The following is a 26,724-nucleotide window of genomic DNA, read 5'->3' as shown; positions in this document are numbered from 1 at the left end:
CAGACGAATTGAGGCTGGTCTGAGGGCAAAAGGCTATGGAACGCCGTTTGGGTCTTTGTGTGTCAAAAAATATAAAAAATACACGTAAAATAACAATGCGTAAACTATATGCAAATGTTGGCCAATCACAAATAAGGCGCATGTGAAACCAGCTATGTGAAAAACATCTCATTCATCATCACCATCATTACCAACGACTAAATCAACATTAAGTGTTCAACTCAATATTAGGAAGGTCTTCCTAATGTTTGGTATACTCAGTTTACAATTACAGACCCTACTGAGGATTCCCTACAATACTTTTACTGCAGCATCTAAGAATAGTTTTTGCTTTATAAACCAGCATTGGGGTATTTATTTGACCTTGGAAAATAGTTTTAAAACCCAAATGTCACTTAAATATGAATCATTGTTCATGTTTAGACAATTATGTTTCATATCATGAATAAATACAGGTTTATTGATATTTTTCTACTATTACGTGGGGGACTTTTATTGAGAAAATGTTCGAAATACTGTGACCCGGACTTACTTTGTTAGTGTTGCTGACGACACGCTGATGGCTTCTTCCTCCCAACAAAGATGGCAGCTCCTTTAACCCTGCTTTTAATTGTAGCTGTAACAATAAGAGCAGTATTATTTAGATCAAGTTTAGCTGAGCTTATACCAGAAAGAGTTGAGGTAGTATCTCCACTAAATGCCTGGAAAAGAGGTAGGCGCTTAATTGATTATCTTTGTAGGGAATTGCTGCTGTTCTGTCTTGCGCTTGCTTGTCAGTATGATGACCCCGGTCGGCCGGCTAGCTTGCTATGCAAACCTAGATGGGTGGTTGGACAGCACCACTAAAAGTGTTATTGAGAGTTCTAGTATTGCTGGTTTTAGTGATTCCACAAAGGAATATAGTAATATACATGGGAAGTCAGAGAGTAATCAAAGCTAGTTAGCTGCCAATGCATGATATTTGCAGTTACAGGCATTTCGCTACACCCGCAATAACATCTGCTAAACACGTTTATGTGGCCAATAACATTTGTTTTGATGCCTTCTGGAATGGCAATCAATGGAAGGCTAGCTAAAAAGCTAAGGAAGCAAGAATGGGTAGCTGCTGCAACAGTGATTTCATGCATGTTTGCAATATTTTTCTAATACATGCTACAGTGTAATTTGCTGCTGTTCCCTCTACCTATTGACTTTAACCTCAATATCGTGTAAAGAAACGGAATGACAGGGCGGTATATTAATTATTAATCAGACAGTACATTAGCTTGTGCAAGTCTAGTTGACTCAATTCCACGAGATGCAGGTTAGCTATAACAGTTATGTCGTGGAGTTGAGTCAGCTAGTGCAAGTCAACCCTTATGATAGCGTATATAGATTTGGCTTTCATTTTGATATTGCACTCAAAATGTAAAATGTTCAGGACCAGTTTTTGGACTTAAAAGAACTAGCCCCAGCTATCATGGTTGAGAACAATGTGGACACAACAGGCTATACATTATTTTGGTTCCATAGGTTGATGATATTTTATGGTTTGTTATTTGTAGTTGTGGAAGGCCTGGCTCTCCTGGACCTGGGAGTATCGCCATATGCAGGGGATGTGTTCCATGAGGTTAGTCCCCTCTCGATTCCATTAAACGAGTAACATTGTATCACAATGTGTTGCTTCATCAATTAATACATTCACTAAGTGGTATAATCATGATGTCATCTTATCTCTTTCAGACTCCCCTCATTATATACTTCTTTCACTTTGTTATTGATTATGCAGAGATTGTGTTTATGGTGAGTGCAACCTTTAATATACTTATTCAGTAGTAACACTGTCTATTATGTCACTATACAATTTGAAACCTGTATCAAATTGAGGGTCCAATGTAATTTGACTGCTAGTTTTGCTCATAGACAATTAGCTGGAACATACATGGATGCTACAGAGAGACCATAATTTGAGTTTGATTCCCAAAGGTCAAATCCATCCATACATCCATCAATTGTGTTATCTTTCTTCTCTCAACCTGCCCCATAGATGGCAGATGCACTCACTGCGGTGGCACTCTACCTAGCAGTGAAGGACTACAACAAGACTGTGGTAAGTGACAAATAATGCCAAGATAAATATAATGCAGATCATGATGATGTACTGTGCCATGGGATATTATGCATGTCTGCATGACTTAAAAATATGCTTCAAGGTGCCTTGGGATTTGGTGTTAGACATTTCACTTGCATTATGGGTACAGGAACAACAAGCCTTGGTTTGTGAGCTAATAAATACTGCTTACTAAAAGTATTTACTGTGCCTATTTGCTACATAGGCCTTCTATTTTAGAACATAGGCTAAATGTTTGTTTAGCCGCCCCCGTATCTGGTTGTCAGCTGTTGTGACAAACACGGGGGTCTGATAAGTCGAGTCACTTCCTCAAGTGTGCAGTCTTTTTGATGTTTCAAGATACCCTGGGATTGGGTGTCCGAGAGCATCAAATCAGTGATGCATGTTTGGTAAATTGTGACTCAGACTGATCTACAAATAATAGTGAGTAGTTATTTATCATACAAAGAGATTTGTAGATCAGTTAGTCGGCAGTCAACTGCAATGTTGAAGAACCCCGGAGACTTTTGACTTTGCTGTTGCATTATGGGTTCAGGAACAACACAGACTTGGTGTAGTGACACGGCTAGTGGGGTGTATGTTTCTGCTCCAGTTCAGGAAACAGAAGTACGCCCTGGAGGCTGAGCGCTATCCTCTGGACTGCCTGGAGCTCATCCGCACCCCCAAAGAGATGTACTACATCCCTCTGAAAGTGGCCATGTTGTAAGTACCAGAGAAGGCACAGATCTAGGATCAGCTTACTTTCCCCAGTCCTAACCTTAACCATTAGAGGGGAAAACACACAACTGACTAGATCAGAATCCAGGGTTAACTTCACCCGATTCCACCTGGCTCAACATGGTCAGCTTAAAGAACAGCACTGTCAACATTCAATTACACCTATGGGTGTCTGCCAGTTTTGGTAAACAAAGTGTTTACAACTTAATGATGACCTTTAGTTTTCGCTCTCTCGCCCTGCAGTTACTTGTTGAACCCTTTCACTATCCTCTCCTGTGTGGCAAAGTCAACCTGCGGGCTTAACAATGCAGTCATCGCACTCTTCATTCTCTGTACAGTAAAAGGTATGTGAACAGCAACAAATGACAAAATAAAAAATATTTTGGTGTGACCCAAACCATGTATTTGCTTGTCGTGTGAATAACTAAATTATTCTCTGATATTGAAGGAAGTTCCTTGATGAGTGCGATATTCTTGGCCTTGGCGACATACCAGTCAATCTACCCTCTCACACTATTTGCCCCAGCACTGCTATACCTACTACAGGTACGTTCGTATCACTCAGCTGAAAGACTCAAGTTGGCCTCACTTTTCACAAGGTTTCCATCCAATTTGCGACAGGGATCAGTGGTCCCCAGGAGAATGATACCTGCCCCACTGTAAAGTTTGGTGGACGAGGAATAATGGTCTGGGGCTGTTTTTTCTTGGTTCGGGCTAGGCCTCTTAGTTCCAGTGAAGGGAAATCTTAACGCTACAGCATACAATGGCTTTCTGGACGATTCTGTGCTTCCAATTTTGTGGCAACAGTTTGTGGAAGGCCCTTTCCTGTTTCAGCATGACCATTTTTTAATGTTTTTGTTGTTGTTGTTGATTTAACCTTATTTAACTAGGCAAGTCAGTTAAGAACAAATTTATATTTACAATGACGTCCTAGGAACAGTGGGTTAACTGCCTTGTTCATTTGCAGAACAACAGCTTTTTAACTTGTCAGCTCGGGGATTCGATCTAGCAACCTTTCGGTTACTGGCCCAACACTCTAACCACTAGGCTACCTGCCGCCCCAAATGCCCCGTGCACAAAGCAAGGTCCATACAGAAATGGTTTGTTGAGATTGGTGTGGAATAACTTGAGCCCTGACCTCAACCCCATCAAACACCTTTGGGATGAATTGGAACGCTGACTACGAGCCAGGCCTAATCGCCCAACATCAGTGCCGACCTCACTAATGCTCTTGTGGCTGAATGGAAGCAAGTCCCCGCAGCAATGTTCCAACATCTAGTGCAAAGCCTTCCCAGAAGAGTGGAGGCTGTTGTAGCAGCAAAGGGGGGACCAACTCCGTATCATTGCCCATGATTTTGGAATTAGATGTTCGACGAGCAGGTGTCCACATACTTTTGGTCATGTAGTGTAGCATCGTGTGACTGCAAATTTACCTCGATGTGATGGTTAATCTTTGCCTGACGACTAAACTGAATTCTTCTGCCACTATGTTCGCTACATACTTCACTTTGAGACTGCCATCGTTTGTTGTTTGTGGTGACGTCAAAATTAGGGGATTTGTACAAAATAAAGTCATCAGTGATTGGATCATCTCTAACCAATGATGCATTTTTAAAACACTGCTTTACTCATGGGTGTTTTGGCTATGGCCCAACCCATCGTTTTCTGGGACCAGTCAGACCGGTTAGAATCTGTTCTATGGGTGTGGCGTACCGTTTGGCTAGCCAGGCAAGGTTATTCTATCAACAATTGCTCAATACATCGTTTCCACCTCAGTTTGTAGCATAATAAATTGTACCGACACAAAAATAACATTCTGTCGACATTTCTGAAATTATACCGAGTCTTCCTGTTTCCATCACAGCTGTTGTTTTTAATACACTATGACCTGTGGATTGAAACGTGGTCAGTGATATGTGGTCAATCTCGAAAGTCCAAAGTGGCTTCCTCCCCTTGTCGCCTTTCCTTTATATGCATAGACATGAAAACTTTCACCTGCCCAAGTCCTGGTTGATAGGCTAGAACCCATATTGTGGATGTCTATGCTTTCAGTTCATTGCACTTGAAGGAGTCACAGAGTGGAGGCCAAGTTGGACTACTGAGATGCACCCCTGGTGAACATACAAAAATCTGTCCTATCCTTATCCCGTCTACTTCATTGTACTGATCTGTAAGAACTGAACAGGTCACAGGCAGCCTAATAATGAGCTTCCACCTTTCAAGTCTTTTCCACATCAGTGCAAATTAAGGAGAGTAGACCATGAGTCTACGATCAGGTCTTCAGTGTCCATGTTACCTTAGGCATTCTGATCTAAATAAAAGGAAAAACTGATCCTAAATCAGCCCTCCTACTCTGAGCTGTTTGATACATTCTGCCCATGATTTTTAAGCATTTGAAACATTAATTCTCTCCCTAATCTTTCCCACAGAGGTTGTACATCCCAGTGAACTGGCAAAGATCCAGCTTCTGGCTCTTCACAACGCAGTACGCCTTCATGTACCTGGGCAGCCTATGTGTCATGGTCTGTCTGTCCTTCTTCCTGCTCAGCTCCTGGGACTTCCTGTCTTCCGTCTACGGATTCATGTGAGTGATACCAGGGTTGGGGTCATTTCAATTCAAGAATTGACAGAATTTAAATGGGATTGACCCCAACCCTGATGGAAACGCTTACTAAGGGAGTTTTTTTCAGCTTGATGTTGTAGACCTTAGCATACAATTGCTGTTAATTTGTGCATTGAGAATTCACTAATTGGTGTAAATCTGTTATGAATAGGTGTCTTCGGAATATGATTGAGAGAACCTACAACTTTCTCCCTAATGAATAAAGTTAGTCTTTCTTTGTGGGGATGGCATTTACGCCTAGCAGACATATTTGGAAGAAGAGAGACCGCTATGCTACGGAATGTGTTATGAAAGGGCCATTATGTGTTCCCCTCTGACTGTGTGAATGCTGTTCTCTCTATCCCCCCCCAGCCTCTCCGTTCCAGACCTCACCCCCAACATAGGCCTCTTCTGGTACTTCTTTGCCGAGATGTTTGAGCACTTCCGCCTCTTCTTCATCTGTGTCTTTCAGATCAACGTGTTCTTCTACACCATTCCACTCTCCATCAAGCTAAAGTGAGTCCCTCTTCTCTTCAACTCACACTATAGTGAGAATAAGGGATTTGTTTTCGTGGTGAAAAAGAGCACAGATCTGTGGGGAGAAAATACAGTAAACCTCATTAAATGGCAGCCTGATTTTAATTGAAAAGATTTCTTCAATGTATGCGCATTGCTCAGTTCAATAAACTAGTTAAATAATTGCCCCCTTATAATGCACATTGTTGAAGAAAAGTTTTTAATTAAATCACATGGCCAGATTGCAATTAGGTTTATGGTATTTTTTTGCACGGATGAAAATGTCACCCAAGTGTTTGGTCTCCTTTCTATGAAGTGGATATTATACTACCACTTGTGTGGTAGTTAATAGTCAGGTTAATGAATTAGTAACCACAATGTTGATGATACCCATTGAGGTACTTAGAATTATTAATTGCAATGACCACAATCAGGTTTATGTCAAATGTATGTATCTGTTTGTTAACAAACAGTTTATTTGAGCTAACACTGCCCCACAGTCTACAATGGTTATGTAAGGTTACACAGTTAGACCTGTTTTGAGGCCTATTATAAGATTAACACAGTTGGGGTTTGTTTGCAAATCTTTCCAGTTGCATAAGCTTCAAGCTGTTTTATGTAATCATGTTTGCCTACATTGTGATCACCTTGCACCTGGATTGTTGTCATGTAAGAACAGAGGTACAACTTCTATTCACCAAACCAAACATTTCTGACCAGTCAAATCAGACCTAGAAAATATACTGAACTAAAATATAAACACAACATGCAACAATTTCAAAGATTTTACTATACAGTTAATATAAGCAAATCACTCAATTGAAATAAATGAGGCCCTAATATATGGATTTCACATGACTGGGAAACAGATAAGCATCTGTTGGTCACAGAAATGTAAAAAAAAAAAAAGTAGGGGCGTGGATCAGAAAACCAGTTAGTATCTGATGTGACCACCATTTGCCTCATGCACCGCAATATCTCCTTTGCATAGAGTTGATCAGGCTGTTGATTGTGGCCTGTGGAATGTTGTTCCTTCAGTGGCTGTGCCAAGTTGCTGGATATTGGCAGGAACTGGAACACGCTGTCCTACACGTCGATCCAGAACATTGCAAACATGCTCAATGGGTGACATGTCTGCTGAGTATGCAAGCCATGGAAGAACTGGGACACTTTCAGCTTCCAAGAATTGTGTACAGATCCCTGCGACATGGGGCCATGCATTATCATGTTGAAACATGAGGTGATGGTGGCGGAAGAATGACACAACAATGGGCTTTGGGATCTCGTCAAGGTATCTCTGTGCATTCAAATTGCCATCGATAAAATGCAATTGTGTTCATTGCCAGTAGCTTATGTCTGCCCATACCATAACCCCACTGCCACCATGGGGCACTCTGTTCACAACGTTGACATCAGCAAACAGCTCGCCCACACGACGCCGTACACGCTACGCTGTCTACCATCTGCCTGGTACAGTTGAAACCGGGATTCATCCATGAAGAGCACACTTCTCCAGTAAAGTCGGTTACGACGCCAAACTGCAATCAGGTCAAGACCCTCGTGAGGACGATGAGCACGCTCCTGCAGTCAGCATACCAATTGCACACTCCCTCAACTTTTTAGAGTGGCCTTTTATTGTCCCCAGCACAAGGTGCACCTGTGTAATGATCATGCTGTTTAATCAGCTTCTTGATATGCCACACCTGTCAGGTGGATGGATTATATTGGTAAAGGAGAAATGCTCATTAATATGGATGTAAACAAATTTGTGCACAACATTTTAGAGAAATAGGATTTTTATGCATATGGGACATTTCTGGAATCTTTTTTTTCAGCTTATGAAACATGGGACCAACACTTCACATGTTGTGTTTTATATATTTTTTTCAGTATACATTAATTTCCATTTCAGTGGATATAATTGCCATTGATGTTCCCGGGAATCTTATGTATATTATTATTGTGGGATACGGACTTCAGCCCGTTTTAACCTGTTTTATAATTAGCCTAGTGGTATGTGTTAGATGGAATGCTCTGTGCATTGTGTTTGGGTAGAGGGAAAGTACAAAGGGAGCCTATCTCTGAGGGCAAGAACAATTCCATTAGGGTTGAATAGGAGCCATATGTCTGGAGTTAGAGCTGGTACATCGTAATTACTATTTTATACCATTATATACTCCTAATAGGAATTGACTTTATTCTTAGGGATAGAAAGTAGTGTTAGGTTTAAGCTCTTTGTGTATAGTAATTATCTAGTGGACTGCGGTAGACTGCAAGAATGTGAACTCCCCTATAACTCCAGGCCTTTCCTGACTGATAAGAAGACTTGAGAGGCGTTGAGGAGTATGAAGGTTCCGGACTCAAGCTTGGATGATAGCACCACCTGCAACAGAGATTGATTGTTCATCCTAGACACAAAAGGGGGTCTAGTTGGGATGGGGGGCCAAGTGTGATGTTATAAACACAGTTGCTTGAGACTTTGTATGGTTTTCTTGCAGCTGCGTAACCCAGTTGTGGTGAATAGGTCTAGTCTGAGCTTTCTTTGGTATTTGTCTGGATTATTGAACCAGAATTTAGAACCTAACATCATGTATTAACGTATATTAATGCACATAAAATGTTATCTAAAGCGACTTAGAGTAGTGCGTGCATACATTTGGTATGGGTGGCCCCAGCGGGAATCGAACCCACAACTCTGGTGTTACAACCTCTTTAAGGAATAGCTAGGATAGGATAAAGTAATCCTTCTAATCCCCCCCCTAAAAGATTTAGATGCACTATTGTAAAGTGGTTGTTCCACTGGATATCATAAGGTGAATGCACCAATTTGTAAGTCGCTCTGGATAACAGCGTCTGCTAAATGACTTAAATGTAAATGCTCTACTGTGCCACACAGACCACATGTACTGTGTGTGTATATATAATGTATCCCATCTAAACGAGTGACATCTATGCATCCTGTAAATGATTTTGTCTTAAAATTCCTGCCATAAAGTAGTAACAGCTGTTCTCTCTCTGTCCCAGGGAGCACCCGGTCTTTTTGATCTTCATGCAGATTGCCATCATCTCCATCTTCAAGTCCTACCCCACCGTGGGCGACATCGCCCTCTACATGGCCTTCCTGCCCGCATGGAACCACCTATACAGATGTGAGAGGTTCCTTCCATAGAGATATATAGAGTACTTATTTTTGTATCTGTGCCATTATAGCATCTGAGACTGCATGGGCAGCGTCATTGAGGCGTCTGCATTTTAAAGTAGTCAATTTTCTTCTTCATGATTGGTTGATCCCTCCTGATGACCTGGTTGGACATGATTCCAACAGAGTCACCAGGAGGGATCAGCCAATGAAGTTGGAAGTCCCACCCAGTTGACTATATTAAAATGGTGGAAGCCCTCAATGGAGCTGCCCATGCTAATATGGCCTATGGCCACTATCATTCTCTATGGTTCCTTCCCATGACCCTTGGGTTGTGTTCGATAGGGCACACCGTAGCAAACTGTTTTGCAACAGAAGATGAACAAAAGCATTACTTATTGGACAAGTTTAGATAGGACCTCCCCACTTTTCAAAGCTCTTTCTTCTGTTTTGTGCCTACTGATCTCAAGGAGAGTTTTGTAAACATGTTTATTAGATCAAATCAAATGTATTCGGCGTGACAAATAACAACCGGTGGACACCTTACAGTGAAATGCTTACTTCCATGCCCTAACCAACAATGCAGTTTTTTAAAGAATTAAAAAAAGACCTTAAAAAAAATAAGAGTAACAAATAATTAAAGGGCAGCAGTAAAATAACAATAGCGAGGCTATGTACAGGGGGCACAGGTTAGTTGAGGTAATATGTAGGTGGAGTTATTAAAGTGGCTAGGGTGGGGGGGGGCAATGCAAATAGTCTGGGTAGCCATTTGATTAAATGTTCAGGAGTCTTATGGCTTGGGGTTAGAAGCTGTTTAGAAGCCTCGTGGACCTAGACTTGGTGCTCCAGTACCGCTTGCCATGTGGTAGCAGAGAGAACAGTCTATGACTAGGGTGGCTGGAGTCCTTGATTTGAGTCTTGAATTTTTAGGGGCTTCCTCTGACACCGCCTGGTATAGAGTTCCTGGATGGCAGGAAGCTTGTCCCCAGTGATGTACTGGGCCGTACGCACTACCCTCGGTAAAGCCCCGCCTTATCTCCGCTCACTGGTCACGATAACAACACTCACCCGTAGCACGCGCTCCAGCAGGTATACTGGTCATCCCCAAAGCCAACATCTCTTTTGGCCGCCTTTCCTTCCAGTTCTCTGCTGCCAATGACTGGAACGAATTGCAAAAATCACTGAAGCTAGAGACTTATATCTCCCTCACTAACTTTAAGCATCAGCTGTCAGAGCAGCTTACCGATCACTGTACCTGTACACAGCCAATCTGTAAATAGCACAACCAATTAACTCATCCCCATGTTATTTTTTTGTTGTTGCTCTTTTGCACCCCAGTATCTCTACTTCCACATCTATTCACTCCAGTGTTAATGCTAAATTGTAATTTTTTTCGCCACTATGTCCTTACCTCCCTAATCTTACTACATTTGCACACACTGTACAAAGATTTTTCTATTGTGTTACTGATTGTATGTTTGTTTATTCCATGTGTAACTCTGTGTTATGTCACACTGCTTTGCTTTATCTTGGCCAGGTCACAGTTGTAAATGAGAACTTGTTCTCAACTGGCCTACCTGGTTAAATAAAGGTGAATAAAGAAACTGGTTGGTATTACAGACTGACAGGGAGAGGTTAAAATGTCAGTGAAGACACTTCCCAGTTAGTGAGCGCATGCTCGGAGTACACGTCCTGGTAATCCATCTGGCCCTGTGGCCTTGTGAATGTTGACCTGTGTAAAGGTCTTACTCACATCGACTGCGGAGAGTGTGATCACACAGTCGTCCGGAACAGCTGATGCTCTCATGCATGTTTCAGTCTTACTTGCCTCGAAGCGAGCATAGAAGTAATTTAGCTCGTCTGGTAGGCTCGTGTCACTGGGCAGCTCTCGGCTGTGCTTCCCTTTGTAGTCTAATAGTTTGCAAGCCCTGCCACATCCAACGAGCGTCAGAGCCGGTGTTGTACGATTCGATCTTAGTCCTGTATTGACGCTATGCCTGTTTGATGGTTCGTCGGAGGGCATAGCGGGATTTCTTATAAGCTTCCGGGTTAGAGTTCCGGCTGCTGTTCTATCCTGCCAATACAGTGTAAAACCCGCCAGCTGTATGATGTTCATGTCGTCGTTCAGCCACGACAGATGACGTTGGACATGGTGTGTGCTCCTTAACCTGTTGAGGACAGACGTTCCGCTAGCGGAACCCCGTTCCGCCTGCGGAACCCCTAGCCAACAGCCAATGGCATCGCACGGCGTGAAATACAAAACCAACTAAATTACCACAATTCAATTTTCTCAAACAATCAACTATTTTACACCATTTTAAAGACAAGACTCTCGTTAATCTAACCACATTGTCCGATTTCAAAGAGGCTTTACAGCGAAAGCATAACATTAGATTATGTTAGGAGAGTACATAGACACAAATAATCACACAGCCATTTTCCAAGCAAGCATACATGTCACATAAACCCAAACCACAGCTAAATGCAGCACTAACCTTTGATCTTCATCAGATGACACTCCTAGGACATTATGTTATACAATACATGCATGTTTTGTTCAATCAAGTTCATATTTATATCAAAAACCAGCTTTTGACATTAGCATGTGATGTTCAGAACTAGCATACCCACCGAAAACTTCCTGTGAATTTACTAAATTGCTCATGATAAACGTTCACAAAATACATAACAATTATTTTAAGAATTATAGATACAGAACTCCTTTATACAATCGCGGTGTCAGATTTTAAAATAGCTTTTCGACGAATGCACATTTTGCAATATTCTGAGTACATAGCTCGGCCATCACGGCTAGCTATTTTGACACCCACCAAGTTTGGGGCTCACTAAACTCAGAATTACTATGAGAGAAATTGGATTACCTTTGCTGTTCTTCGTCAGAATGCACTCCCAGGACTTCTACTTCAACAACAAATGTTGTTTTGGTTCCAAATAATCCATAGTTGTATTCAAATAGCTCAGTTTTGTTCGTGCGTTCAGGTCACTATCCGAAGGGTGACGCACAAGCGCATTTCGTGACATTTTTTTTTTAAATATTCTATTACCGTACTTCGACGCATGTCAAACGCTGTTTAAAATCTATTTTTATGCTATTTTTTTAGTAAAATAGCGATAATATTCCAACCGGGCAACGTTGTATTCATTCAAAGGCTGAAAGAAAAAAATGGAGTAGTATCGTGCACGCGCATCTCCAGTCTCACTGTCCCCAGGCTGACCACTTACAAATTCTGCTGCTGTTCTTCGCCCAGAGACCGCAGACACCCCATTCCACTTTCTGGAGGCTTTAGAGAGCCAATGGAAGCCTTAGAAAATGTCACGTTACAGCACAGACGCTGTATTTTCAATAGAGATGCAACAGAAGGACAACAAATTGTCAGACAGGGCACTTCCTGTGTGGAATCTTCTCAGGTTTTGGCCTGCCATATGAGTTCTGTTATACTCAGACACCATTCAAACAGTTGTAGAAACTTTAGTGTTTTCTATCCAAATCTATTAATTATATGCATATTCTAGTTTCTGGGCAGGAGTAGTAACCAGATTAAATCGGGTATGTTTTTTTTATCCGGGCCGTGAAAATACTGCCACCTATCCCAAAGAAGTTAACATTGTGAGTCCCTAATATTGTAGTGCAGTAATCCTCAAGCCTCAACCGCAGTACTGCAGGTTTTGTCCCAGCTGAGCAGTGTAACAGCTGATTCATCTAATCAAGATGTTGATGATCAGTTGACTTTACTAAGTCAGTTTCCACTCAACACACCCAAGTACAGAGAAGGTTCTACGCTTGGCCCTGACCCCTTCATTGTTTTCTGATGTAGAGGAACTGGATTGCAAGCAATGTTCCCTCTAAGCTGAGCGTGTGATCGCAGTAGCCCGAGACTGCCACACAGCTCCTCCGGCACTGCCACGCAGAGCGCAGAAGAAATATCAGCCCACAGAGAGAAGCACAAGATTGAACTTCACTCAACTTTCTAGAGTTTTCTGTCTGTTAGTTTGTTATCAACGTTTCCCTTTACTGTGGCAATTGTGATTGAATCAAAGCAATATTGGCCAATTTCTATGCCACATACCGAAACAAAGCGAACTATGCAAGAGATTTTGTTGTAGGCAGAACGCATCCGAGTATGAGTCTATTGGGCATGACTCGGCCGTATTCTACACAGACCGGTGCGGCATAACTAATTAGAGCTGCAGTAGGCCTATATGCAAATTGACCATTGCCATATATGGATCTGTGCCATTTACTTTGAACTGGACTGTGTTTACAGCTGTGGTCATGATTTAGATGTGCTTGTTTTGAGATCAAAGCAAGAGCTGCATGTAGCCATGTGTGCACATTTTGTTCATATCCTTTGCTAGTTAGTGAGTTATTAGCCCAGTTATAGATCATTTGTAGTCAGCAATAGGGGAGTGATTGTTTCCTACAAGAGCATAAAACGTGCACATTTCTAGACATCTTTGAAAAAGTGAGTTGGGTAAAGAGCTTTTTTTGTTTTAAAGGAGCAGTGTTGTATTTTGAACCCGGCTTGAATAAGCTAAGTAGCCAATAGTCAGTGTTGCATAATTTGTCTAATTCTCTGTAATAATGGTTGGGTGAAAGTAATGCATTTTATTCCATTAAGTGATTTCTTGTATCAAACAACACAAACATTTTCAGTCACCTCCTTGTCTGGAGGATATGTGGATAAACAGGTCAATGTCAAGCCCTGCATGTTTTTTTCAAAAGTCTCATTAGATGTGGGCCTACATTGAGCACCACACATTGGCTGCTACTGTAGGCTAAATGATAGAATAGCTATTTCCATGTTAAAATGTTATTGGATGCATTTTCTATGTTTTTGATGGTAGGCCCCTCTGGTAGGCCTACATTTTGGTCAAATAGCCACTGTAGCCTACTTGGCCACTGTTAAAACTGTGACTTAAAGTGGGTACAGCCTCTGTGTTCACAGTAAATGTGCACTGGAAGTTGCACAGAATTTTCACAGCATTCAAGTTTGCGCTCAGTAGACCTGAAATTGGCTCACTGACGGAAAGAAATTGAGTGACCATTGAATGCAAGCTAGCCATTGTAGCTTACACCTATCTGGTTCTTACAGATCGTTAAACCTCCAAAGTGGTCTAGGACAGTGTTTCCCAATTTTGGTTCTGGCTGTACTTTTTTTTCTCTTAGCACTAACATACCCTTAAACCATTAACATGTTAAACTCTGTCGTTGAGTTTGGGGATTACCCCCCTCCCCCCCCAAAAAAAATGTTTTGTCAGAAAATAGAAAGTGACATTGTTTGAAAGGTAGTCCTTTTTGGAAATCAAACCAATTTTAATGTTTCTTATGGTCAATTCGGCAGTCTACAAATTATTTTTAATTATGTTCCTGACCATCAGCTCAAGAAAAAATTGCCCTATGGTCATATAGAGTATTCAATGTAGGTCACAAAAAGTGCAAACATTTAGTATGCAGGGTTGTTGTAAAGCAATGCATTTCCTTCTCCATTCACATTAACTTGTATGCATCCTCCACATGCGCCGTTGATCTAGCTCACCGTTTATAATAGGAAGAGTGAATGGGGAAAAGATGTTTTGAAGTTTCCTCACCTGTCTGTGTCATTCAAAAAAACTAACTCCATAACTTAACAGCCCTGATTTGGTAATTTTAAGATGTTAGGCTTAAATCCATTCAGCCATTTTGTCACAGTGACTCACTACCCAAACCAGACACAACTGGTTTCAAGTGGTCAAGAGACGTCATGTGACGGGGCTATAGTGGAGCAGGTTGAGAGCTTCAAGTTCCTTGTTGTCCACATAACCAACAAACTCTCATGGCCCAAACACACCAAGACAGTTGTGAAGAGGGCACGACAAAGCCTATTCTCCCTCAGGAGACTGAAAAGATTTGGCATGGGTCCTCAGATCCTGAAAGTTCTATAGCTGCACCATTGAGTACCTGTACCGAAGCGCCAAGTCTTGGTCCAAAAGGCTTCTTAACAGCTTCTACCCCCAAGCCATAAGACTCCTGAACAGCTAATCAAATGGCTACTCGGACTATTTGCATATTTTATTTATTTACATTTTATTTAACCTTTATTTAACTATGCAAGTCAGTTAACCTCCCTGGGCAAGGTGGGACGTTTGCCTAGTCAACAGCCAGTGGAATCGTGTGGCGCGAAATACAAATGCCTCAATTTCTCAAACATATGACTATTTTACACCATTTTAAATACTGCCCCCTAGCCCCAACAGGTTAAGAACAATTTTCTTTACAATGACGGCCTACCCCGGCCAAACCCTAAACAGGACGATGCTGATCCAATTGTGCGCCGCCCTATGGGACTCCCAATCACGGCCAGTTGTTTTACAGCCTGGAATCGAACCAGGGTCTGTAGTGCCGCCTTAGACCACTGCGCCACTCGGGAGCCCATTGCATTGTCCCCCATTCCCTAATTTCTGCTGCTGCTACTCTCTGTTTATTATCTATGCACAGTTACTTTACCTATATGTACATATTACCTCGACTAACCTGTGCCCCCGCACATTGACTCTGTACCAGTACACCCCCCCCGTATAAAGCCTCACTACTGTTATTTTACTGCTACTCTTTAACCCCTGTGCGACATCCAGCGAAAAATCATATCGCAATTAGCATAACAAAATGTAATCATTTTTTTTTTCATTTTTTTCTTCAAATTATATCGTTTTATAGATACACCTCTCCTGAATCGAACCACGTTGTCAGATTTCAAAAAGGCTTTACAGCAAAAGAAAAACATTAGATTATGTTAGAGGAGTATATCGTAAAAGTAGCCACATAGCCATTTTCCGACCAACCACATGCATCACAAATAACCAAAAAACAGCTAAATGCAGCACTAACCTTTGACAATCTTCATCAGATGACACACCTAGGACATCATGTTACACAATACATGCATTCTTTTGTTCGATAAAGTTCATATTTATATATAAAAACAGCATTTTACATCGGTGCGTAACGTTGACTAACTATTTTCCCTCAAATGCATCCGATGAAACAGAGCTACAATTTACTAAATTACTATTCGAAAACATTTTTAAAATGTAATATTGTCATTCTAAGATTTATAGATGAATATCTCTTGAAAGCACCTGTAATGCCAGATTTAAAATTAACTTTACTGGGTAATCATACTTTGCGATGAAAGGGGATGCGATGCTCTGAAAAATAGGCTAACGTTACAGGTCAGCACCATTACATTTACATTACATTACATTTAAGTCATTTAGCAGACGCTCTTATCCAGAGCGACTTACAAAATGGTGCATTCACCTTATGATATCCAGTGGAACAACCACTTTACAATAGTGCATCTAAATCTTTTAAGGGGGGGGTTAGAAGGATTACTTTATCCTATCCTAGGTATTCCTTAAAGAGGTGGGGTTTCAGGTGTCTCCGGAAGGTGGTGATTGACTCCGCTGTCCTGGCGTCGTGAGGGAGCTTGTTCCACCATTGGGGTGCCAGAGCAGCGAACAGTTTTGACTGGGCTGAGCGGGAACTGTGCTTCCTCAGAGGTAGGGGGGCCAGCAGGCCAGTGGTGGATGAACGCAGTGCCCTTGTTTGGGTGTAGGGCCTGATCAGAGCCTGAAGGTATGGAGGTGCCGTTCCCTTCACAGCTCCGTAGGCAATCACCATGGTCTTGTAGCGGATGCGAGCTTCAACTGGAAGCCAGTGGAGAGAGTGGAGGAGCGGGGTGACGTGAGAGAACTTGGGAAGGTTGAACACCAGACGGGCTGCGGCGTTCTGGATGAGTTGTAGGGGTTTAATGGCACAGGCAGGGACCCAGCCAACAGCGAGTTGCAGTAATCCAGACGGGAGATGACAAGTGCCTGGATTAGGACCTGCGCCGCTTCCTGTGTGAGGCAGGGTCGTACTCTGCGAATGTTGTAGAGCATGAACCTACAGGATCGGGTCACCGCCTTGATGTTAGTGGAGAACGACAGGGTGTTGTCCAGGATCACGCCAAGGTTCTTAGCACTCTGGGAGGAGGACACAAGGGAGTTGTCAACCGTGATGGCGAGATCATGGAACGGGCAGTCCTTCCCCGGGAGGAAGAGCAGCTCCGTCTTGCCGAGGTTCAGCTTGAGCTGGTGATCCGTCATCCACACTGATATGTCTGACAGACATGCAGAGATGCGATTCGCCGCCTGGTTATCAGAAGGGGGAAAGGAGAAGATTAATTGTGTGTCGTCTGCATAGCAATGATAGGAGAGACCATGTGAGGATATGACAGAGCCAAGTGACTTGGTGTATAGCGAGAATAGGAGAGGGCCTAGAACAGAGCCCTGGGGGACACCAGTGGTGAGAGCGCATGGTGCGGAGACAGATTCTCGCCACGCCACCTGGTAGGAGCGACCTGTCAGGTAGGACGCAATCCAAGCGTGGGCCGCGCCGGAGATGCCCAACTCGGAGAGTTCCATCTTGGAACAATCGCATATCACATCTAATCTTGTATACTATTGTCAATAATCCCTTACCTTTGGTTGTCTTCATCAGAAAGCACTTCCAGGAATCCCAGGTCCACAACAAATGTATTTTCGTTCGAAAAAATGACTCCTTTATGTTCCAACAGCTTGTTCTTGTTAGCGCGTCTGAAGGCTGATCCAAATGCTTCGTCGGCCACGGGACAGCCATTTCGAGATAAAGCATTTTTTTTCCCATTTAGGTTTGTTCAAACGTTGTATAACATAAATCTTCAGGGCGTTTTTCAACAAGAGAGCCAATAAGATTCAAGGGGGACGATTGCATTGTGTTTCAAAACGTTTCGAAACGGGAGGGTAACCAGGGGCGCCGGCGTCATAATGGTGATGGCCCTCTCCGTGTGACCACGTTCCACAGCGTCTCATTCATTCAGTTTTAACAGTAGAAGGCTCAAACCAATTTGTGAAGACTGGGGACATCTAGTGGAAGCAATAGGAAGTGCTCAATGAACCATAGCTCACGGTGTGATTAATAGGCAACGTGATGAAGTTGAGTTCGCAATTCAGAATTCCACTTCCTGTTTCCATCTGTCTCGGGGTTTTGACTGCCATATGAGTTCTGTTATACTCACAGACACCATTCAAACTGTTTTAGAAACTTTAGGGTGTTTTCTATCCAGAAGTATTAATTATATGCATATCCTAGCGTCTGAGTTTGAGTAGGAGGCCGTTTAATCGCTGTAGCGCCCCCTATCCTAGGGGAACTCCAAGAGGTTAATGAATTATTTTTCAACAACAAAAATATATTTTTTGACTTACCGCTTATTTTTCTTAACTGCATTGTTGTTTAAGGGCTTGTAAGTAAGGTTTCACTGTAAGGACTACACCTGTTGTATTCGGTGCATGTGACAAATACAATTTGATTTGATCTCAGACAGGGGATATATTTATATCAGTGGATAGATAGACTTCAGATTTCTCCTTGTATCTAAGATGAAAAATTACTGGGTTCCTTTGGGAATTTGTTTAGACCACCACCATTGTGTAAAAAGGAAAAAAAAATACATTTTCTTTTAAATCTTCTTGGAACACTAAATTACATTTTAGTCATTTAGCAGACTCTCTTATCCAGAGCGACTTAGTTAGTGCATTCATCTTAAGATGGCTAGGTGGGACGACCACATATCACAGGCATAGAAAGCACATTTTTCTTCAATGTACAGTTGAAGTCGGAAGTTTACACACACCTTAGCCAAATGCATTTAAACTCAGTTTTCACAATTCCTGACATTTAATCCTAGTAAAAATTCTCGGTCTTAGGTCAGTTATGATCACCGCTTTATTTTAAGAATGTGAAATGTCAGTATAATAGTCGCAAGAATGATTTATTTCAGCTTTCATTTCTTTCATCATTCCCAGTGGGTCAGAAGTTTACATACACTCAATTAGTATTTGGTAGCATTGCCTTTAAATTGTTGGGTGAAATGTTTCGGGTAGCCTTCATCAATTCCTCCTGACAGAGCTGGTGTAACTGAGTCAGGTTTGTAGGCCTCCTTGCTCGCACACACTTTTTCAGACACATTTTCTATATAATTGAGGTCAGGGCTTTGTGATGGTCACTCCAATACCTTGACTTTGTTGTCCTTAAGCCATTTTTCCACAACTTTGGAAGTATGCTTGGGGTCCTTGTCCATTTGGAAGACCAATTTACAACCAAGCTTTAACTTCCTGACTTATGTCTTGAGATGTTTCTTCAATATATCCATATAATATTCCATCCTCATGTAGCCATCTATTTTGTGAAGTGCACCAGTCCCACCTGCAGCAAAGCACTCCCACAACATGATGCTGCCACCCGAGTGCTTCACGGTTGGGATGGTGTTCTTCGGCTTACAAACGTCCCCCTTTTTCCTCCAAACATAACTTTTTGGCCATAATGACCATTGTTATATTTCTGTTTCATCAGACCAGAGGACATTTCTCCAAAAGGTACCATCTTTGTCCCCATGTGCAGTTGCAAACTGTAGTCTGGCTTTTTTATGGCGATTTTGGAGCAGTGGCTTCTTCCTTGCTGGGTGGCCTTTCAGGTTATGTCGAATTAGGACTAGTTTTACTGTGGATATAGATACTTTTGTACACGTTTCCCCCAGTATCTTCACAAGGTGCTTTGCTGTTATTCTCGGATTGATTTGCACTTTTCGCAGCAAAGTACGTTCATCTATAGAAGACAGAATGCGTCTCCTTCCTGAGCAGTATGACGGCTGCGTGGTCCCATGGTGTTTATACTTGCGTACTATTGTTTATACAGATGAGCGTGGTACCTTCAGGCGTTTGGAAATTGTTCCCAAGGATGAACCAGACTTTTGGAGGTCTACAATTGTTTTCTGAGGTCTTGGCTGATTTCTTTTCATTTTCCCATGATGTCAAGCAAAGAGGCACTGAGTTTGCCTTGAAATACATCCACAGGTACACCTCCAATTGACTCAAATTATGTCAATTAGCCTATCAGAAGCTTCTAAAAGCACAGACAACTTTGTATGTAAACTTCTGACCCACTGGAATTGTGATACTGTGAATTATAAGTGAAATCTGTCTGTAAACAATTGTTGGAAAAATTACTTGTCATGCACAAAGTAGATGTCCTAACCGACTTGCCAAAACTATAGTTTGTTAACAAGACATTTGTGGTGGTTGAAAAATGAGTTTTAATGACTCCAACCTAAGTGTATGTAAACTTCCGACTTCAACTGTAGCTGAGGGCTAAGAGACCAGAGGTGGCAGAACGGAATGCTCAGATTGGGGTGTAGGGTTTGAGCATAGTCTGAAGGTAAGGAGGGGCAGTTCCTCTTGATGGCACAAGCTAAGAGCCCAGCCAACAGTGAGTTGCAGTAGTCGAGACAGGAGAGGACAAGTGCCTGGATTAGGACCTGCACCGCTTCCTGTGTGAGGTAGTCGTACTATAAGGATGTTGTAGAGCATGAGCCTGCAGGAGCGGGTCACTGCTTTGATGTTTGTAGAGAACAACAGGGTGTTGTCCAAGGTCATGCCAAGGTTCTTTGCAATCTGGGAGGGTGACACTGGATATGTCAACTGGGATGGAGATGTCTTTGAGCGGGCAGGCCTTCCCCGGGAGTAAGAGCAGTTCTGTCTTGTTAAGCTTTTTTTTTCTTTTTTTGTAAACCTTTATTTAACAAGGCAAGCTTGAGGTAGGCTGGGGTGGTGGGCCGACATCCAAGTTGAGATATCAGCCAGGCACGCAGAGATGCGTGTCGCCACCTGGGTGTCAGAAGGGAGGGAAGGAAAAAAGTAGAATGTCATCCACATAGCAATGATAGGAGAGACCATGTGATGATATGACAGAGCTGAGTGACTTGGTGTATAAAGAGAAGAGGAAAGGGCCTAGAACTGAGCCCTGGGGGACACCAGTAGTGAGATCACATGGTGCAAACACAGATCCTCTCCACACCACCTGGTAGGAAGATCTGATGGTTCACGGTGTTGAAGGCAGCGGATAGATCTAGGAGGATGAGAACAGAGAGTCAGCTTTGGCAGTGCGGAGAGCCTCCGTGAAGAGTGGTTACTGATAGTAAGGAGTCAGTAATGCTAACTGTTTCAGGTTTACCCTTTTATGAACTGGAGTTCATTCTGAGTCATGTCAATAATGTATTTATTGGTACGATAAAGACATTAACACATTGATTGATCAAGAATCTAATGCAATCTAATGAATCTAATGCATTGCACCATCATTCAATATAGTACACTGAGTATACAAAACATTAAGAACATCTGCACTTCCCATGAGACTGACCAGGTGAAAGCTATGGTCCCTTATTGATGTCACTTGTTAAATCCACTTCAATCAGTGAAGATGAAGAGGAGACTGGTTAAAGAAGGCTTTTTAAGCCTGGAGACAATTGAGACATGGATTGTGTATGTGGGCTATTCAGAGGGTGAATGGGCAAGACAAAATATTTAAGTGCCTTTGAACAGGGTATGGTGGTAGGTGTCAGGTGCACCAGTTTGTGTCAAGAACTGCAAAGCTCCTGGGTTTTTCACACTACAGTTTCCCGTGTGTCTCAAGAATGGTTCACAACCCAAAGGAAATCCAGCCAACTTGACACAACTGTGAGAAACATTGGTGTCATAATGGGCCATCATCCCTGTCGAACACGTTCGACACCTTGTAGAGTCTATGCCCTGATGATTTGAGGCTGTTCTGAGTGCGTGGGGGGGTGCAACTCAATATTAGGAAGGTGTTCTTAATGTTTTGTACACTGTGTATATTCATTTATTTGATGTCTTTATTTTCCTTGTGTCTTCCAGTCTTGAGAAATATATTTCTGGTGTCGGTTGTGTTGTTGGCTTGCTCCGCCTTGTTCCCCGTCCTCTGGCACCTCTGGATCTACGCTGGCAGCGCCAACTCCAACTTCTACTACGCCATCACGCTGCTCTTCAATGTGGCACAGGTGAGTGGGCTGGCATAGGCAGAAAAGCTGGGTAAGCTAGCATGGGAACAGGCAACTTCAGTGTATTTTTCAGCTAATCCTAGTGCAGGGATCATCAACTAGATTCAGCCGCAGGCCATTTTTTTTTTCTTGAGCGGATGGTCGGAGGGCTGAAACAAAATTACAAATAATTTGTAGACTGCAAATTGACCGCAAGGAGCCCAAACAGATATGTTTGACTAAAACATAATCATTTCAAACCTTGCTTACATTTGTATACAATCACGTGTCTCTCTCTTATGTGTGGGAATAGTTGGAAACAAATTTCTTAAATGAAAATATTTCCTGGTGTTTTTAAAGTCTTATGTCCAACAATAAAACTATATATTTTTTTGCTCAAATCTTTGGGGGCCAAATAAAACCACCCATGGGCCAAATTCGGCGCACGGGCCACCAGTTGGGGACCCTGTCCTTGGGTATGGCCAAGTCTTTTTCCTTGGGATTGAAATGCTAGTAGTATCATATTTAACATTGTTGGTCTTGAGCTAGGGTATGTTAACTGCCACAGCCTGCTATACCCAAATGACACCCCTGGGGCATCTCACCAACATCAGTGATACAGTGAGTCTGGATATGGACCAGAATTTGTCAAGTTTGTATGTAAAAGAGGCTTATAATGTCACCAATAATGAGTAGTGGAGTCAGTAAAAAAAGTTAGACTTATTCGGGGACCTTCCCATTGTTAAGCCCCCAGATAGACATTCTAAATAAACGACAGCCATTTTGCATTTGACAACCGCAGATACTGTTTCCTTCAGTGTCAGTTAACACTCACAAATCCCTTGTCTGGAGTTGAAATCATCGTAGTACAGAGCAAAGACTTAACTACAGAGGGGACCGGAATGCAGGAATGTTTATCCTCGGCCATGTCCTTCACTAATTCATGGTGTGACGTGGAAACCAAGGTTTTGGGTTACCTGTCAGAGTATGACTATGATATCACTGTCTAACACTGTTTAATGGAGAGGCCGGTAAACTGGGTGTAAGACGCTTTGGGATAAAATAGCACATTTTTGTCCATTGAGACTTTTCTTCCTGGTCTTCCCAGCTAAGGACATAAGCAGGATCCGCAAAGACTGAACAAACACTCTATTTTCATCTCCAGAGCAGAAAATGACAATGGCATCTTGGGGAGTCATTCATAATTTGACGGTGTTGGTTCGAACAAAACAAGGCACTTATTAGGTTCACACAGTACTATGGGCACATAATAGCATACATTATAGCTGATACTGAGGCCATTTGGACTATTATGGAAGGATTCCCAGATGAAGCCTATTCAGAGACTTCCCAGTCTGCTCAATTATACACTTGAGCAGACTATTTATAAAAACTGATCTGTTAACATATGTTGTTTTCGTAGTTGTGAATGGTATTTAGATAACCGGTGTGAGATTGTGGTAAACCTGCCTGTCAGTTTTGAGAGAAACAATCTGAGATTAACCTGGTCAGTTTTGCTAGCTGACCACTTTGGCTGACACATTTCCCATTTCTCTGATAGTATGCAGGTTGACTTTGCCTGAGATTACATAATTTCAAAAGGAAGGAGAAGGCCTAACCATTCCACACATGGTTTGGAGATGCTCCCAGAATTTTTATGAAGCAATGTTTAAAATGTACAGGTTATATAAGATGTAATATATTACAGTCGTATGAAAAAGTTTGGGCACCCCTGACAATTTCCATGATTTCCATTTATAAATAATTGGGTGTTTGGATCAGCAATTTCATTTAGATCTATCAAATACCTGATGGACACAGTAATATTTCAGTAGTGAAATGAGGTTTATTGGATTAACAGATAATGTGCAATATGCATCAAAACAAAATTAGACAGATGCATAAATTTGGGCACCCCAATAGAAAAATCACATCAATATTTTGCTAAAATAACAGCCTCTAGACGCTTCCAATAGCCTCTAATGAGAGTCTGGATGAAGGTATTTTGGACCATTCCTCCTTACAAAACTTCTCCAGTTAGGTTTGATGGTTGCCGAGCATGGACAGCCCGCTTCAAATCATCCCACAGATTCTCAATGATATTCAGGTCTGGGGACTGGGATGGCCATTCCAGAACATTGTACTTGTTCCTCTGCATAAATGCCCGGGTAGATTTTGAGCAGTGTTTTGGGTCGTTGTCTTGTTGAAATATCCAGCCCCGGCATAACTTCAACTTTGTGACTGATTCTTCAACATTATTCCCAAGAATCTGCTGATATTGAGTGGAATCCATGCGACCCTCAACTTTTAACAAGATTCCCAGTACCGGCACTGGTCACACAGCCCCACAGCATGATTTAACCCCCACCAAATTTTACTGTGGGTAGCAAGTGTTTTTCTTGGAACGCTGTGTTCTTTTGCCGCCATGCATAACGTCCCTTGTTATGACCAAATAACTCAATCTTTGTTTCATCAGTCCACAGCACCTTATTCCAAAATGAAGCTGGCTTGTCCAAATGTGTGTTTGCATACCTCAAGCAACTCTGTTTGTGGCGTGTGTGCAGAAAAGGCTTCTTCCGCATCACTCTCCCATACAGCTTGTGCAAAGTGCACTGAATTGTTGAACGATGCACAGTGACACCATCTGTAGCAAGATGGTGTCACTGCATCTTTGGAGGTGGTCTGTGGGCTGTTTTTGACCATTCTCACCATCCTTTGCCTCTCCGATATTTTACTTGGCCTGCCACTTCTGGCCTTAACAAGAACTGTGCCTGTGGTCTTCCATTTCCTCACTATGTTCCTCACAGTGGACACTGACAGCTTACATCTCTGCGATAGCTTTTTGTAGCCTTCCTCTAAACCATAATGTTGAACAATCTTTGTTTTCAGGTCATTTGAGAGTTTTTTTGACGCCCCCATGTTGCCATTCTTCAGAGGAGAGTCAAAGAGAACAACAACTTGCAATTGGCCACCTTAAATACCTTTTCTCATGATTGGATGCACTTGTCTATGAAGTTCAAGGCTTAATGAGCTCATCAAACCAATTGTGTGTTCCAATGAATCAGTGCTAAGTAGTTACAGGTATTCAAATCAACAGAATGACAAGGGTGCCCAAATTTTTGCATAGCCTATTTTTCACATCTGATTTACTTTCATACAGCTTAATATTGCTACACTAAAAATCTTTGTCTGGACAATACCCCAGTACTCAGCTTTTATTAGAAAATGAATGGCAGCCACTGTGATAATTTTCTGTGACGACAGAGTAAATTATTATGCAGCCTCAGAGGGGTGCCCAAACTTTTTCATACGACTGTATATAGCTTGTAGCTGTGAAATCAGTTTTATGGGAGCACAGTACCTATAACTGTTGAATTTCAACTAATCACAGATGGATATTACTTTGTTTCTTCTCAGATCTTGCTGGTGTCGGACTACTTCTATGCGTACCTGCGGCGAGAGCACCACCTGACCCATGGCTTGTACCTGAAGAGGAAAGACGGCAGCGAGGCCACTCTGGTTCTCAAGTAGACGACACAAACTCTCACACACACACTTGCACGCACACACGCACGCAGACAGGGATGGGACATGGGTGACAGACCCATACCTGACTGACAGTGACTCTGAACATTACCCCACCCTTTGAGTTCTTTGAGGTCTTACTTTTAAGCAAACATCCCACCAACCAACCAACCCCCTGCTCCCCCATAGACCAAAGCCTTAGTGTTTCTGAAGTACCTTCTGGTACAGAAATGAAGGATGGAGCAGACATGGAGTTGAAGAGGGTGGGATGGAAGATGGGTGCCTTTTGCTCTTTCCATGCTCTGTCGCTCCAGTGAGTAGGCGACAAATCTTGTTGTGGCGGTGTAGGTGATGGTGTTGCTTGTCCTTTTCTTTTGCTTCATTTGGTCATAGTTTTTTTTTCCTGGATTTCCTTTCTTATGCTTTTAGGAATTGCTGTCACTCATTGAAAACAAGCAGATGACTTGAGCAGATGTGAGCCTTTGGGTACTTGGGAGCACACAGAAACCAGACAGTTCTGCATTTAGGCTGTTTAGGGTGTCGGTTGAACATAAACCACAGGGGCTTGTCAGTCAATCTAGTGTTACCTGGAAGAAACAGCCTCCACATCTGGGTCGTGTTCATTAGGGCGTGCAACTGAAAATGTGTAAAAAATATTATTTAAAACGTGTATTTCTTATTGTCCAAGTAGTCCACCTCTGTTCCAGTATGTTGTCTTCTGTTTAGTGCCTAATGAACAAAACCCTTTATATTGTGTTTTACTAATACACTTAACACTGTCCTACAATAACTGTGTACAAAATGTTGCTACGTTGGTACTCTTCTCTCAATGGATAGCTGATGGGCCTAACTACTGCATTGTCACTATTTGCAATACTATAGGAAAAAGATATCGGGATAAGACGCCTGTTTACTGGAGTATCTTATCTGAGAAAAATGTAGTCTGATAACCCTGTACCCAGTGAAAATGAGATATAATCTGGATTCCTCACTATCTGAACTCTCGTGATGGATCACATTCAACAAGCAATGTTCATGTATGCCATGTTTGTGTACATATACAGTATTTAATTGACAGCACTAATTTTGTTCAACGTTTTTTTCTTCTATAATTTTCTAAATGGAGGACTACTTTAGTTGTTTTGATATGTTTCTGTAATTTATTTTCTTCATGATATTAAAGACCAGGGTGATTTTAAAA

The 26,724-nt window shown here is 42.1% G+C and overlaps 1 protein-coding gene across 1 annotated transcript; it reads left to right on the top strand.

Moving 5' to 3' along the window:
* The first annotated feature begins 529 nt into the window (after positions 1-529).
* On the top strand, positions 530-26,724 carry LOC100380631 (phosphatidylinositol glycan anchor biosynthesis class U protein). The gene is made up of 12 exons (XM_014165859.2): positions 530-712; positions 1,545-1,609; positions 1,723-1,782; positions 2,027-2,089; positions 2,703-2,812; positions 3,071-3,171; positions 3,276-3,373; positions 5,257-5,411; positions 5,802-5,945; positions 8,970-9,094; positions 21,877-22,019; positions 25,416-26,724. The coding sequence occupies exons 1-12, from the start codon at positions 583-585 to the stop codon at positions 25,527-25,529; spliced, it is 1,308 nt and encodes a 435-aa protein (XP_014021334.1). The 5' UTR covers positions 530-582; the 3' UTR covers positions 25,530-26,724.

This window comes from Salmo salar, chromosome ssa22 (genome assembly GCF_905237065.1).
Source record: "Salmo salar chromosome ssa22, Ssal_v3.1, whole genome shotgun sequence".
Lineage (NCBI taxonomy): Eukaryota > Metazoa > Chordata > Actinopteri > Salmoniformes > Salmonidae > Salmo > Salmo salar.
The sequence above is the reverse complement of the archived record's forward strand: the minus strand, read 5'-3'. Positions and strand labels throughout refer to the sequence as shown.

What these genes read in the sequence shown, in the direction of transcription:
- LOC100380631 (XM_014165859.2), top strand. Translation starts at nt 583, where the DNA reads ATGGCAGCTCCTTTAACCCTGCTTTTAATTGTAGCTGTAACAATAAGA. An exon ending in CCTCTGAAAGTGGCCATGTT is followed by an intron (nt 2,813 to 3,070) that starts GTAAGTACCAGA and finishes CTCGCCCTGCAG; the next exon opens with TTACTTGTTGAACCCTTTCA. An exon ending in TGCTCTTCAATGTGGCACAG is followed by an intron (nt 22,020 to 25,415) that starts GTGAGTGGGCTG and finishes GTTTCTTCTCAG; the next exon opens with ATCTTGCTGGTGTCGGACTA.